This window comes from Nicotiana tomentosiformis, chromosome 11 (assembly GCF_000390325.3).
Source record: "Nicotiana tomentosiformis chromosome 11, ASM39032v3, whole genome shotgun sequence".
NCBI classification, from domain to species: Eukaryota; Viridiplantae; Streptophyta; class Magnoliopsida; order Solanales; family Solanaceae; genus Nicotiana; species Nicotiana tomentosiformis.
Window position 1 is genome coordinate 126168972 of NC_090822.1, and position 16261 is coordinate 126185232.

The following is a 16261-nucleotide window of genomic DNA, read 5'->3' on the forward strand; positions in this document are numbered from 1 at the left end:
GAACAAAACGTTCTTTCGTGATTATCGCATGTATTTCTGGGATGGACCATATTTATTTAGGATTTGTATTGATAACATGATCCGGAGATGTATTCCCTAGATAGACCAAGCTTCTGTTTTGTAGGCATGTCATGCTTCACCTTATGGAGGCCATTTTGGTGGAGTTGGGATAGCTGCTAAAGTGCTGGAGTCGGGCTTTTATTGGTCGATGTTGTTTAAAGATGCACATTTTTGGGTAAAGAGTTGTGCTAAGTGCCAACGGATGGGAAATATTTCCCGTCGACATGAGATGCCCATGAACCCAATTCAAGAGGTGGAAGTATTTGATGTATGGGGAATCGATTTTATGGGACCATTTGTCAGCTCATATGGAAACAAGTACATACTAGTAGCTATGGACTATGTCTCGAAATGGGTAGAAGTCATGGCACTCCTAACAAATGATTCAAAGGGAGTTATTGGTTTTCTAAGAAAAATATCTTCACTTGATTTGGCATTCCAAGAGCGATTATCAGTGATGAAGGCACCCACTTCTACAACTGAGCCTTTGCAAAGTTGTTAGAGAAATATGGTGTTCACCATAAGGTTGCCACTCCGTATTCACCCCCAAACAAGTGGGCAAGTGGAGGTGTTAAACAGAGAAATTAAGAGTGTTTTGACAAAAACTGTATATGCTACTCAGACTGATTGGAGAAAAAATTGGATGATGCACTATGGGCCTACCGCACTGCATTCAAAACTCCGATTGGTATGTCACCGTATAAATTGATGTTTGGAAAAGCGTGTCACTTACCGGTGGAGTTAGAGCATAGAGCATTTTGGGCGTTAAGAAAGTTAAATCTTGATTTGGAGGCTTCAGGTATGAGTAGAGTCGCAGAGTTGCATGAACTTGATGAGTTCTGTTACCATGCGTTTGCAAGCACTAGGATGTACAAATAAAGAATAAAGATGAAGGACGATAAACATATTCAAGAAAGAATTTTTAGTGTTGTTGTACAACTCAAGATTGAAATTATTTCCGGGTAAGCTGAAGTCTAGATAGTCATGACCATTTAGAGTTGTGCAAGTATTCTCAAGTGGAGTTATAGAAATTGAATCTGAGAATGGAACGAACAGATTTAGAGTCAATGGACAAATGTTGAAACATAACTTTGGCATGGATGAGGAATATGTTGTATCGGTGATTCATTTGAAGGAGCCTCAAGTGTTGAGTGAAGCGTGAGTCCGATTAACTGCGTTGTGCCGTGAAGTTGAATCAAGCGCTTGTTGGGAGGCAACCCAATTTTCTTGTTTTCGTTTAGTTATCATTTAGTCAACAAAAAAAATAGTTCAGTGCCCAGTTGGGCACCAGGCGCCGATGAAAACAGCAAAGGCAGAATAAAAAAAAATACACAGCTGCCCTCTTCTGTGCCAGGCGCGGATGAAAATGCCCAGGTAAGTCTCCTACCTGTTTTACCCCAACCCGACCCAAACCCATCTCCCCACCTAATAATAATAAAACATCACTTTCTAAAATAAAAACCAACCCGACCCGTCACACCCTAAACCCCAAATCCCCTTACACCAGTTCTCTTCCCCCCCCCCCCCACTAGCTGCTTCTTCTTCTCTTAAGCACAAAGTGGGTATTTCTTCTTCTTCTCTTATTTTCATTTTTTTTATTGTTGTCTTTTTTTTTTTTTTATTAATTCTTGATTTGGTATTATTGTGTGTTTTCTCATCTCTCACTCTCCTCCCCCCCCCCCTCCCCCCAACTTCTCATAGAATAGAGTGTTGGCAAGTGTGTATTGAATAATATGTTGTTTTGGCGTTGTTAATTGATTACAGGGTGGATAACTCAAAGTCCCACCACCTCGTTTAATTTGGGAGGGTATGTTACGTGTCCAATGGTTTGAAAGGCTTGAATGAAAGTGTTGCGCACTAAGTGTTCAATTAAATTATTGAAAGAACATTGTTGATGGCCGGCAAAGTCTGAGTAGTCGAGCATTGTTTGTTGGCACTAAGGTGTGAGTCTGTGGTATTAGAGAGTGATGTCGTGCACGAAGGTTATATGTATGAGCTTATCTATATGCACTTGTCATGTATTGTATTGTTTCTTTTCTCTTTTAGGCGTTTCATTGAATTGTAGTGTATTATAATTGTATAGGTAGCGACTCGGGGCAAAGAATGCTCTGATCAATCTACTTTGAGGGTCCGAGTGTAGTGCAATGCTTTGTGTTGTATATGTTGTCATTATATTCTATATGTGGATGTTGTTGGTTGCTAAGAGAAATTATTTAGTACCCAAAGCATTACTTGAATTTTAAGTGTGGGGTCACCCCAACCCTACCTTTTATCTATCGAGGATCTTTGAAGTTTTGAATAACGCGACATTCATTGTTCACAGGCGTCAGTACGAATGGATTGTAAAGGTTCGCAAAAGGCAAAGGCAATAGCAAAGCCTTCTGCAGCTGACCCATCCACAAAGAAGCAAAAATAAAGTGAGGTTGCTTCAAGCACATCGGAAAAAGGAAAGCAAGTGGCGAAGCCTTTAGCAAGTCAGCCTCGTGTGCCTCATCCAGCCCTTCAGGTATATATAGAGGATGCACGAAGTTAGTACCAGTCCTTTGTACCTTACGAGCAGTATATATCGGAGATGGGCATCAACACCATAGCTTTGGAGCATCATTTTCCTACCATTCTGGACCGGATAAAGGAGTTAAAGCTGGAGCATTAGTTAGAATGCCAGGGCTAACTAATTTGAGGATGGTGAAAGAATTATATGATAATTGGCATTGTAAGAAAAATGAAGCCGATGTGTGAGGTGTGGGGATCAACTTGCAAGCTCAACCGCTTTGTGAGTTTTTGGGGGCTCCGAAGCATGATCCGCGAATTTTTCAAAAGTTCATGCGCAGTCTGGATTACCCAGCCATCCATTAGACATTACGTGGGGTGAACGTGATGGCAAAGTGGATTCATTCACAACGAAATGACACTCATAGGGACATGTGTCGGACTGACTTCAACAGAACAGCTAAGGTCTGACATAACTTTGTTCTTGCTAATATTATGCCAGGTGAGCATTCTTCAGATTGCACGAGAGTGAGGGTTTGTTTGATTTATTTTCTTATGACGGGGAACCTGTCAATATTGGTCAGTTAATGCTTGATGAGATGACTCTCACCAGATTTCTGAATGACTCTAAGAGGTTCTTCTATGGGAACCTGTTGACATAGCTATTGCTGCAGCGGGAGGTGCAAGTTTATAAGGGAGCTGATGATATTGTGCTGGCTCCGATTGAGTTTCTAGATATCTCGGCGATACTACCGGAGACTGGTCCAAAATTGAGCGTTGCGGCTAGGCAACAACGGGATGACAACCTGCAGCGTCACATGTATTGTATGATAAGCCTGCTTTTGCAAAAAGTGAGGTTAACAGAGGCAGAGAAGCAAAAACTGAATGAGGATTGTCCACTATTAGGGTCGACCAAGAAGTTTTTGGGATTGTCACCGGGTAACCCGCTCCATTCTTCTGAGGATAGGAATACCATTCCACCATCTCCTGATAGGGTCAAGGGTGGTGAGGAGGTTCTTTGGCATTTAGCCATTGTGAGCGCTGCGGAGGACATGATAACAGGTGGTTCGCGATCTCGTAGATCGGGGCAATCGTGTAGATTGGTAGATGAGGACTCAGACGGAGAGGGCTTCGACTACGACCCGAATGGGTCCACTTAGCAAGGGAGTTCCTTCTAACCACCCTCCTGCTTTATATTTTGTTATATGTGCATTGGGGACACTGCACTTGTTAAGAGTGGGGTGGAGAATTTCCTTTGATGAGTAGTAGTAGTATGTTAGTACCTAGTAGTAATGTAATTTCGTATTTTTAGATTTTAGCTTCTTTTTAAATTCTAACTTCTTGATTTTAATTGTGTAGTTAATAGAAGTAGTAATATAGTATAGTAGAATTAGTTTGGTAGTTTAATTCAAAAAAAAAAGTTTGGACTTTTCGTGACGATGGATCTCTTGGACAGCTTTCTTGAGGGATTAAGGTCCAATGAAAAATTCCAAAAATATTTTTATTTTTATTTTTAGTTAGTAATAGTTACATAATAATCCCCCTTGAGTTTTCTTTTGGCATCGGTTCTTTTCCAAGGGATGTAATATGAACCGGGTAATTTTTTATTTTTTATTTTTTTACATATTTTTGATTTTTTAGGAAACACAGGGAAGAAAAAGAATTGAGTGTCCTATATGCCTTTTGACATGTCTAATGCTAGCATTGTTAGACCATAGCATTAAAATTATCTTCCTAACATATTTTAATAAAAAATATATCGTGAAAGATTGAATCATCTGTCTGCGACGCCTTCTCTCAGTTACCTGACTCATTGTTCACGTAGTGTTTTATTGCTTAATACTTCTTCACTTTGTAATTACTTGCCTAAACTTGAGAGTTGGAATGGAATCGTACCGATTGGGGTCATGTGCATTGTGTGATGTAAGATGTTAAGTACATTCGGTGCTATCATATGTTGAACCGCCTGTCTGCGACTCCTTCTCTCAGTTACATGACTCATTGTTCATGTAGTGATTTATTGCTTAATACTTCTTCACTTTGTAATTACTTGCCTAAACTTGAGAGTTGAAATGGAACTGTACCGTTTGAGGTTATGTGCATTGTGTGATGTAAGATGTTAAGTACATTCGGTGCTATCATGTGTTTGTCTAGAACTTTCCCTGTGTGTTAGTCGAAGCGAAATAAGTAAGCTTTATTTGGCACCCACGTTACAAGTCGAGTTCCACTTTGTTCTTTAAGTAAATTTTTGTTGAACCTTTACCTCCGAAAGCACGTAAGTCACTAGAAGAGTAAGGTGAGAGTTGGGGTAACTTTTGAGTGGAACCATAGAAAAGGCCAAAAAAGTGCATGTATGTTCGAACGATCATTAGCCGGGCAACCTAAATTTAGGGAGAGTGTTGAAGAAAAAAAAATCAAAGAAAAAAGAGAGAAAAAATATATATAGAAAATACATCTCCTATTCATCGTGATCCGGGCTAGTGAATGTAGAGTTGTGCTTAAAGAAAAAGGGCCACTTGGCTTAAGGAGAGTTTTTTCCTCTCCTTTTAATAATATACTAGTTTTTCACCCGCGCGATGCGCGGAGAATATAAATCATGTTGTGTGATCTAATTTGTTTGACGATATTATTTCATATTGCTTGAATTAAATTTTAATTTTCTTTTTCTTATCCAATGAAACTTGACCAATAAGAAAATCAGATAAAATTAAAAAAAGATTCATATAGTCATCGAATAACTTTTCAGTTCCTCAGTTTTCTTTATTACATAATCTACTATATTTAGTAATATTTTATTTGTTATTATGACGTTACTTGTCTTAATACTTCTGTTAATTATGTCTTTTTAACACACACACACACACACACACACACACATATATATATATATATATATATATATATATATATATATATATATATATATATATATATATATATATATATATATATCTTTTTTTCTTACTCCTAAAACTTTTTCTTGAAACGTTTTTCTATTGTACATTTTCATTTGAATTCGTCAAAAATATAAATTAATTTTTTCTTTATTAATTATAAATCTACCAATTCTTTTTAAATAATTGATATTTTTGTATTATATGCCTAGAGATTAAGTTTTACTTCTCATTTGACGTCTTATTGCAAAATATTTGATTTTTTTATTTGCATAAACTTTAGTAAAACGAGATGTATTTCATCTCGAGTTGGACACTGATTATACCTACGTCTAAGTAAATCTCAAATGACTTTCAAGCAGCTTATTTTTTCAAGGACATGACCAAAATAATATCCTCTTGATATGTACTAGAAGTTGCTAATTTGATATGATTCAGATTCACATTACATAAAAATATTGTATTCCTTCGGTTCATTTTTAGTTGTTCACTTTTGACTTTACCTTTTTTTTTTTTTAAAAAAAAAATATGTATTTTATTGCTTTATCCATAACAATGAAAATATTTCAAAAAATATTACTCCCTCCGGTCCACTTTAAGTAATATTTGGCATTTTTCGCACATATTAAAAAATTCATATTTTAGCATTAATTAATAATGAAATTGAAAATGTTAACCTTAATTTGCTTTGAAAATATAACAAACTACTCCTAAGTTCTTTACTCCAAGGACAACTTTGAAAAGAAGAAGTTAATTCGCTCTTGATATATGAAAAGAATTAAATATCGTGGATCACAAAAAAAAGCTAAAAAATCACTTAAAGTGGATCGGAGAGAATAGAAAAAAATTTGAAAAATTAATAGTTAATAATAAGGATAAAATAAAATAAATTAATATTTTTCTTGATTTGCGAATATGAATAAATAAAATCAAAATCTATATTTAATATAATGAACAAATAAGAGTGAATATTTTTTTTCATTTGACCAAAAGTTAGAACAAAAAGCTAGCATGAGGAGTTTTAGGATCACAATCCATATAGCAATGAAAATGTCAAAATTAGACCCCACAATAATATAGTATTCAAATTGCATCTAAATCTAGATATAAAACAATCTTCTCTTCCACCAAATCTTCACTATACAACCTTCAAATTCCCATCTTTGGAAAGAGAAAAAGGCAAAAAAATCTCTCTCTTCCATTGCAACAACTCAGAATGACACCTCCTCAAATCTCTTCTTCATCTCAATCCCTTCTTGAAGATGAAGAACAACCCAACACCCCCAAAACCCCAACCCCCACCCCCACAAAAAAAATCCATGAAATTAGCTCTAATCCCACTTATATTCATAATCTTTTTTGAGGTTTCTGGTGGGTATTATGGTGCAGAAGCAGCAATTGGTGCAGCTGGTCCTTTACTAGCAATTCTTGGATTTTTAATCTTCCCATTTATTTGGAGTGTACCTGAAGCTCTTGTTACAGCTGAACTTGCCACTACTTTCCCAGGTAATGGTGGATTTGTCATTTGGGCTGATAAAGCCTTTGGCCCATTTTGGGGTTCTTTAATGGGCTCTTGGAAATTACTTAGTGCTGTTTGTAACTTAGCTTCTTATCCAGTTCTTTGCTTAGATTATATTAAGTTGGTTTTTCCTATTCTTTCTTCTGGTTTTCCTAGGTATATTGCTATTTTCTTGATCACTATGTTCTTGTCATTCTTGAATTATTTAGGTTTGTCTATAGTTGGTTACACTGCTGTTGTACTAGGTGTACTTTCCCTTTGTCCATTTTGGTTAATTACCTTATTTTCAATTCCCAAGATTGATCCTAGTAGATGGTTAAGTTTAGGCCAAAAGGGTGTTAAAAAAGATTGGAACTTGTTCTTTAATACCCTTTTTTGGAACTTGAATTTTTGGGATAATGCTAGTACTTTAGCTGGTGAAGTTGAACAACCTCAAAAGACATTTCCTAAAGCCCTTTTTTCAGCTGGAATTGTTACATGTTTTAGTTATGTGTTACCCCTTTTGGGCACTACTGGAGCTGTGCCATTGGAACAAGGTAAATGGACTGATGGTTATTTTGCCAATTTGGCTGCTATGATTGCTGGGAATTGGTTGAAATATTGGATGGAACTTGGAATTGTGTTGTCAGTTATTGGTTTATATGAGGCTCAATTGAGTAGTTGTGCTTACCAAATTCTTGGAATGGCTGAAATGGGGTTGTTGCCTCGAGTTTTCGGTGTAAGATCGGAATGGTTTAACACACCTTGGATTGGAATTTGTGTACCAACATTAGTAGCATTGGTTGTGTCATACTTGACATTTGCAGACATTGTATCATCTGTTAATTTCTTGTATAGTCTTGGGATGTTGCTCGAATTCGCGTCGTTTTTGTGGTTGAGAAGGAAAATGCCTAATGCTAAGAGACCATATCAAGTGCCATTGTCAATACCAGGACTATTGGTTATGTGTTTTGTTCCTTCTTGTTTTCTGGTTTATGTTATGGTTGTTGCTCATAGGACTGTGTATATAGTCAGTGCATTTCTCACTGTTTTTGCCATTGCTTGGTACTTTTTCATGGAGTTTTGTAAAACCAGAATGTGGTTTGGTTTTGAAAGTGCTCAAGACAAGGTTGATGATGAGGATTTGTAATTTAAATTGGAAATAATTGTTGGTTTGAATTTGTTTATTGTTTTTGATGTATGTAGGATTTAAGTTATACGTGTAGTGTTAGTATTGTATTCTATTATTGTTAGATTTTTTTTAGTATTACTTGTTATTCCTTTCGTTTCGTTTTCTTACTGTCTTGTTGTTGTTACTGCTTGGTGCTACTGCTTTTCTTTGCGTCTTTCGTGAGCCAAATATCTATCGGAAACAACCTCTCTACCTAGAGGCGTATCCAGGATTTAAACCCTATGCGTTCAACTTTTACGGTTTTTAGCATGGAACCCATTATATTTTTAAAGTTATGAGTTCATATCTACTATTTTTGCAATTTTAATAAATTTTTATATACAAATTTTTATTCCACGTCGAAAGTTATGGGTTCAGTTGAACCCGTCCCCAGAACACTGCATCCGCCTCTGTCTCTACCTTCAAGGTAGGGGTAAGGTCTACGTATACGCTACCCTCCCCAGACCCCACTTGTGGGGTTACACTAGGTTTTTTTTTTTTTTTTGTGCACTAATAGTTTAACCAACTATAGTTATTATCCTGTTTTTCGAGTTACCATAGCAAATTTCTTATGAAGACTTACCTATTATTGTAGATCAAGTTAAGTGTTGTTGCGCAACATATTTATTGGACCGATATGGGCAAAGATACGAAAGAATTCGTTCGTAAATGTGACAAATGTCAAAGGTTTGCTTCAATGATCCATCAGCCCGGAGAGCAACTTCACTCAGTCCTATCCCCATGGCCGTTCATGAAATGGGGAATGGACATCGCCGGCCCTCTGCCATTGACCCCAGGTAAAGCCAAATTCATTTTATTTATGACTGACTATTTTTTTAAATGGGTTGAAGCGCAGGCGTTCGAGAAAATAAGAGAGAAAGAAGTTATAGACTTCATTTGGGATCATATCATATGCCGGTTCGGGATACCCGCCGAAATAGTATGTGACAATGGGAAGCAATTTATTGGCAGCAAAGTAACAAAATTCTTCGAAGATTACAAAATAAGAAGGATACTATCAACAAAATACCACCCCAGTGGGAACGGACATGCCGAATCAATGAACAGAACTATTCTCCAAAGCCTGAAGAAGAGGTTGAACGACGCTAAAGGAAAATGGAGAGAAATCCTGCCCGAAGTCCTTTGGGCATACCGAACAACATCAAAATCCAGTACGGGGGCGACCCCATTCTCCTTAGTATATGGTTCCGAAGCATTGATACCAGTCGAAATCGGTGAACCTAGTCCCAGATTTCGATTCATGACGGAAGAATCAAATAACAAGGCTATGAATACCAGCCTTGAATTATCAGACGAAGGACGAGAAGCTGCTCTCGTCTAATTGGCCGCCCAAAAGTAACGAATCGAAAGATATTATAATCGAAGAATCAAGCTCCGGCATTTTAAGACCGGGGACTTAGTGTTAAGAAAAGTCACCGTCAATACTCGAAATCCGAACGAAGGAAAACTAGGACCAAATTGGGAAGGACCATATCAGGTGCTCGAGAACGTCGGAAAGGGATCGTACAGGCTCGGCATTATAAACAGCAAACAACTATCAAGTAATTGGAATGTATCACATCTAAAACGGTACTACTGCTAAGGCATGACCCTTCCATATTCCTTTAACTGACCCCTGCCAAAGTCTGAACAAGAGCTAAGATGGACCTTCCGCTTGGAAACACGTTGTTGCACTCTTTTTCCCTTAGACCGATTTTATCCCAAATGGATTTTTCGGCAAGGTTTTTAATGAGGCAACTATTGATCGTGCTGCACTTTCAACAGTATCCGAGGACTTCATTCGATCGACCTCGAATACTGGGGGGTCATTAGGCCCTCACATACATCGAATTCAGATGCAAGAAAGTCATTTTACAACAACAGGGTTCCAATAGGAAAACTCGTAAGAGCCAAATGGTCAAAACGAACCATGATCATGTAGACTGGCCCGAAAACATGAACAAATGTATAATGAATTGAGATTTATTATGCAATCAGAGTTAAGAAAAACTCAACCATTACGCCTACGGGCTACTTTATCACGAGTTCGAAACATTCACTCGACTATTAAGCCTACAGGCTTCTTCCATTTCGAGTTCGAGCGAGTACTCGCTCGACCATTACGCCTACGGGCTACTTTATCTCGAGTTCGAAATATTCGCTTGACTATTAAGCCTATGGGCTTCTTCCATTTCGAGTTCGAGCGAGCATTCACTCGACCATTATGCCTACGGGCTACTTTATCTCGAGTTCGAAACATTCACTCGACTATTAAGCCTACGGGCTTCTTCCATTTCGAATTCGAGCGAGCACTCACTCGACCATTATGCCTACGGGCTACTTTATCTCGAGTTCGTAACATTCACTCGACTATTAAGCCTACGAGTTTCTTTCATTTTGAGTTCGAGCGAGCACTCACTCAACAATTACGCCTACGGGCTACTTTATCTCGAGTTCGAAACACTCACTTGACTATTAAGCCTATGGGCTACTTTATCTCGAGTTCGAAACACTCACTTGACTATTAAGCCTACGGGCTACTTTCATTTCGAGTTCGAGCGAGCACTCATTCGACCATTACGCCTACGGGCTACATTATTTCGAGTTCGAAACATTCACTCAACTATTAGGCCTACGGGCTGCATCGCTTCAAGTTCGAAACATTCAACGGCTAACAAGCCTATAAGCTACTTTTACTTTAAGTTTGAGCAAACACTCAACCATTACACCTACTAGCTATATTTATTCAAAGATTGAATCATTGACTCAACTAGCAAGCCTAAAAGGCTACATCACTTCAAGTCTGAAAAAACAATCGATCGATCATAGAGACTACGAAGTCAACATTTGATTAAAGTCTTCACAAAACAAAAACAAATCGACCTTGTTATATATATACAAGATTACCTACGTGATTGACTACAAACGTAAAAAATTTAAAAACTAAGCTTCCTGGTCACCCTCTGGGGCCTTTGCTCCACTGTCGAGATCTTCCCCATCCTCAGATCCGCTCTTACTGCCGCCATCATTGTCATCGGAAGCCAAGGCTTCAGCTTTAGCTTCGAGCTCTTTAGCCTTTTTTATCTCTTCAGTAAGGTCGAAACCTCGAGCGTGTATCTCCTCGAGGGTCTCCCTCCGAGACCTACACTTAGCAAGCTCGGCAACCCAATGAGCTCGAGCATCGGCAGTGTCCTCCGCCTCCCGGGCCTCCATCTGAGCGGCCTCGGCATCAGCCCGATACACGGCAATGGACTTATCCGCCAAGATTTTCGACGACTCAACCTCCGCCTTAGCCTCAGCAAGCCGTATTTCAAGCTCCTCGATCTTCTTAGCTTGAGCCGACCCCTTTTGCTTGGCGCTTCAAAGTTGAACATCGGCCGATAATAGTTTGGTCAAAATGGTTTCTTTTTCCGCAGCCAGGCGGTCGAGAGTTTCCTTCCACCGATTGCATTCAGCTTTGATTTGATCAACTTCTTCTCGAAGCAGACCGATCTTTTCAACCTTTTGTTGTAGCTGAGACAACGAAGGGTTAACTTCCACAGTCGAGTCAGGCCCATACTTTAACAAAACGAGGCTCACCTGCTTATCAAGTTCTGCCTCTTCTTCACGAGCCTTAGCCAAATCCACTTGGAGGTCCTTTATAGCCTCGTCCTTTTGGTTGCAAAGAAGTTGCAGAGCGTCTCTATCGCCCGAGACCTTCCGAAGCTCGGCCTTACATTGGCTAAGGTCGACTCGAAACCTATTAATGGCCTGCACAGTAAGGAAAAAACACTAGTCAAGTATGGAAAAGAACAAAGAAACCAAGTGTAGAAAAATCGATTACCCGAGTAATGAAACGTTGGGCCTCCTCTAGTAGAAGAGAAGCGTCACCGATATCGGAAGCATCATCGACTCTAGTAAAGCAATCCCTAAAAGGGCCTCCTACACTAGAGCCTCCGCCTATATCGGGGGTCTTCAATTTTCGAGCCTCCTTTAACGCCTCCTCAGAAAATGCTAGAAGACAAGGCGAATGACCCATCTTCATAGCCTCGAGCAAATCACTTGGGGTGCTCCGATCAAGACTCTGAACTTCAGGACCGACCCCGACTGGCACAACCGCCATTGGCTCGAGAGCTCTAGCAACCTCGATAGCTTTCGCAGATCAGATCACCAAAGCCGAGGCGTTATCTTCTTCTTCTTCTTCTTCTTCTTCTTCTTCTTCTTCTTCTTCTTCTTCTTCTTCTTCTCTCAGTCGTTGGACCGAGTCAATCGAAAGGGCAATTTCTTTTCTCCTCACCCTCCGAGTTTTGGGCTCGGGGTCTTCTGGCCGAGATGAAGCTTTTCTCTTCTTGTCTTTCCCCAGTTGCGGGACCGGCGACTTGGTTCCTTCTTCACCGCTCGAAGGCCTCAAAGAGGCATCCTTGGTTACGCCTACATGAAAGAAAATCGGTAACAAATAAAACACAAAGAATACTTTGAAAGAAACAAGAAGCAAAACCTTGCCATGATTCTTGGCCTCTCATCTACCTTTAGCCAAATCACGCCAAGCGCGTTCGGCGTAAGAGGAAGTCGAGGCTAACTTCCGAACCCAATCCTCGAGGTCAGGTACCGCTTGTGGCATCCAAAGGGCGGATGAATATCAGAGAAGGACATTTTTTAAAAAATAAAATAAAATAAAATATATATATATATATATATATATATATATATATATATATATATATATATATATATATATATATACGCAAGAATCACTTACGGTCGAAATTCCATTCTTCGGGAAACGACATCTTTTCTTCCGGAATGAGGTCGCGGGTCCTCACTCGAAGGTAACGACACATCCAACCCCGATCCTTGTCTTCATCAATACTCGACATCAAAGCCTTCGATGCCCGACGATGAAGTCTGATTAGTCCTCGAAAGATCTGAGGCCGATACAATCGTATGAGGTGATTCAAAGAAAAATTCAGCCCCCCGACTTTGATAGAAAAGAAGCGAAGTGAGATCACTATACGCCAAAAAGAGGGATGGATTTGACCGAGGGTGACCTGGTACCTTTTGTAGAAATCAATAATCACCGGGTCGACAGGTCCCAACGTGAAGGGGTAAGTGTAAACACTTAAAAACCCCTCCACATAAGTGATGACGCTCTCATCGAGGGATGGAATTTGCAACACGACCTCGGGACCCCAATTACAGTCTTTCCTGACGGCCTCGAGGTGACCCTTCATTATAGAGTACATATACGTCGACACATGCTCACATCGACCCGGAACGGATGGAGGATTCTCTACCTTAAAATCGGTCTTCAGAGTGCACGGGCTGGGAACATAGTCGTGAATGGACGGCTCCACCGGCGTCTTATCGCCGGACGGGCGTGAAGAAGAAGCTTTCTCCTTCTGAGGTACGGTTTTTGAAGTTTTCGCCATAGATACGAGAAGAAAGAATGCAAAGGAAAATGAAAAATTGACGGTACCAAAAACTCTGGTGTGGATGGCTCTAAAGCAACGAAATAGAGAGTAAAAGATGAAGAGAATTAGGAGGATTGAAGATGTAAAAGTGATGAATGGTGGAACGAAAGGCTATTTATAGATTGGAACAATGACGGTTCAATATTAGTTGCGGCCGACCACCGTCAGACATGCATTAAATGCCTCGGTAAAACCGAGCCGATGGGACAGTTATCGCATACGTCATGGCCGAGACCGATGTAAACGTCAGCATATATCTGATCGAGTTGCTCAGAAATCATATCGTTCCTCGCCACATCCTTTTTCGAGAAACGAGGGGACTATCTGTGTACGGTTAAAACCGTTTGACCCAGTCGTACAGACTGGTCGAGACGATGATGTTTCAATCAAAGGGTATCTGCATGACAAGCTTGGTCGAGGTCCGAAGTAAGGGCATCGAGCTTCGAGCTACAAGACCGACCGATGATAAGCCCGGTATCATTATCGAGTTCGTATCCCAATCGAACTACGAGGTAAAGCTCAGATTATCGAAGATGCCTAGACCGACCAACACTCACCCCGAATATCGATACCCCTAAGGCAGAGTCGAGCTCGAACCAAGACCGAGAGCTCGATCCAATACCAAGCTCGAGCCAGAATCGAGCTCGCAGACAAGAGCCGTTGCAACCACATTATGGGAGAGAATCTCGGCAGAAATCAAGGAAGAGACAAATCATCATGGGTCTTCCACTAAATGCATTATTTTATTATAGATAAAGCAATAACCCTCTATTGTAAAAGGGAGGATCCTTATAAGCTATAGAGAGAGGATAAGATTGCAATAGACAGATTTTCCCTCATATAAAAAGATATCTCTTTGTGCTTGATTTATTTGATCTCATCAATTTCTCTGTTCATCATTTTCTATCCTCATTGTCAGAATACTCGTATTGTTATTTTTGTATCAAAGGATATTACGTATCTTTAGAACCATACATAAATTTAACGTTATCCGATTTTTCGGGTAAACAATACTATTTTACTTCACAATTTTATAAGCTTGAAATTACTTAAACTCTAATTACATGCGTGGACCGAACTAAGGTAATAAAATGAATTTTAGTTGTTAAACTAAAAACTAGAAGTTCGAAAATGCGCGAATTTGATTCTTGTTTAAGTGGTGGGGAATGGAGAACTAACATTTTGAGGAATTCAAAATTAGACTGGATTAATATCAAACTTTCTCTCTTAAATTGTTTTTCCATTTGAGTAATCATTGTTATGAGAAACATAACAAAAGTCCACAATAGCTGCAAGTGAATTACAAGGAACGTAATTGGAAAAAAAAAAACATAAAAAATTTATTTAATAATCTTCAAAAATGCAAGTTGATTCCAATATAATGTGTAGGTCTTTTCCAACAAGAAGTTGAACCCAGGTGCAATTATTCAACATTAATTGAAATACAATACATATCAAACTTTTATTACAAACAAAATAAAGTTTCACATTACAAGAAGACAAATGAATTAGGAAAAACATTAGCTTAATTAGTATAAAAAAATATTAGTTATTTTTCCAACACAACCATCTTTTTTTAATTAATCTTAGAAAAATCAACAGTTACTTTCCCATCATGAGCTTTTCTAAAGAAATGCTTGACATAATCTGAGTACAAAACTTGCTTGTAAATTGCCTTCTCTCCATTCTTAACCACTTCTGGCAAAGGACCAATCAAATCATTAGGTTTAGGATTTACAAAAATAGGCACTGAAATCCTATTATTGCATCCATTAGCCATAACTCGATGCTCAATACTCTTGTATTTTCCATTATTCATAATTTGCAAAGCATCTCTAATATTAATCACAATTGCTCCATCAATTGGTGGGATATGAACCCAAGAATTACTGTCCAATTTTTTCACGTAAAGTCCTCCAATATTATCTTGAAGAAGAATGGTTAGTGTTGAAACATCAGAATGACGACCTACTCCCACTGTTAATTCAGGATTAGGACATTTAGGATAGTAATTAAGATTAATCCTCTTTGGACCCATTAGAAATAATTGTTGGTTTGAATTTGTTTATTGTTTTTGATGTACGTAGGATTTAAGTTGTACGTGTAGTGTTAGTATTGTATTCTATTATTGTTAGATTTTTTTTAGTATTACTTGTTATTCCTTTCGCTTCGTTTTCTTACTGTCTTGTTGTTGTTACTGGTTGGTGCTACTGCTTTTCTTTGTGTCTTTTGTGAGCTAAAGATCTATCGGAAACAACCTCTCTACCTAGAGGCGTATCTTATGTACTCTTAGAGGCTTGTAGCTAGATGTCATGTATACAGATACTTGTGTGGCCTTGTCAGCCTACGTTATAAGTATATAATGGATCACATTGGTATTATAGGCCCATATGTCTTATGTATAAGTTGGTATTTCATGTTGTATTTTACTTATCTCATGGCAGCTCTCCAGCTCAGTTATTTATAATAGTATGATACGAAAAGATACGTTATGTTGGTACTCGTTTGAGTAAGGTACCGGGTGCCTATTGCGGCCCATCGGTTTGGGTCGTGACAAAAGTGGTATCAGAGCAGTTCTGTCCTAGGGAGTCTACAAGTCGTATCTAGTAGAGTCTTGTTTATGGGTGTGTCGTGCACCACACTTATAAGTAGGAGGCTACATGGCATTTAGGACTGTCACTCTTCCTTCTTATCGAAA

The 16261-nt window shown here is 38.9% G+C and overlaps 3 protein-coding genes across 3 annotated transcripts; 1 reads left to right on the forward strand and 2 right to left on the reverse strand.

The window, feature by feature from the left end:
• Positions 1-6554: 6554 nt before the first annotated feature.
• On the forward strand, positions 6555-8159 carry LOC104085682 (probable polyamine transporter At3g13620). Its single transcript, XM_009589774.4, has one exon. The coding sequence runs from the start codon at positions 6707-6709 to the stop codon at positions 8090-8092; it is 1386 nt and encodes a 461-aa protein (XP_009588069.2). The 5' UTR covers positions 6555-6706; the 3' UTR covers positions 8093-8159.
• A 2897-nt stretch (positions 8160-11056) lies between these two features.
• On the reverse strand, positions 11057-12215 carry LOC138902131 (uncharacterized). Its single transcript, XM_070189950.1, has 4 exons — positions 11937-12215; positions 11556-11863; positions 11279-11471; positions 11057-11188 (listed from the first exon to the last, which is right to left on the reverse strand). Exons 1-4 carry the CDS (start codon positions 12213-12215, stop codon positions 11057-11059), a joined length of 912 nt encoding a protein of 303 aa, XP_070046051.1.
• A 2924-nt stretch (positions 12216-15139) lies between these two features.
• LOC104085681 (feruloyl CoA ortho-hydroxylase F6H1-3-like) lies at positions 15140-15601 on the reverse strand. The gene has a single exon (XM_009589773.4). It carries the CDS (start codon positions 15599-15601, stop codon positions 15140-15142), a length of 462 nt encoding a protein of 153 aa, XP_009588068.2.
• Between the last annotated feature and the right edge of the window lie 660 nt (positions 15602-16261).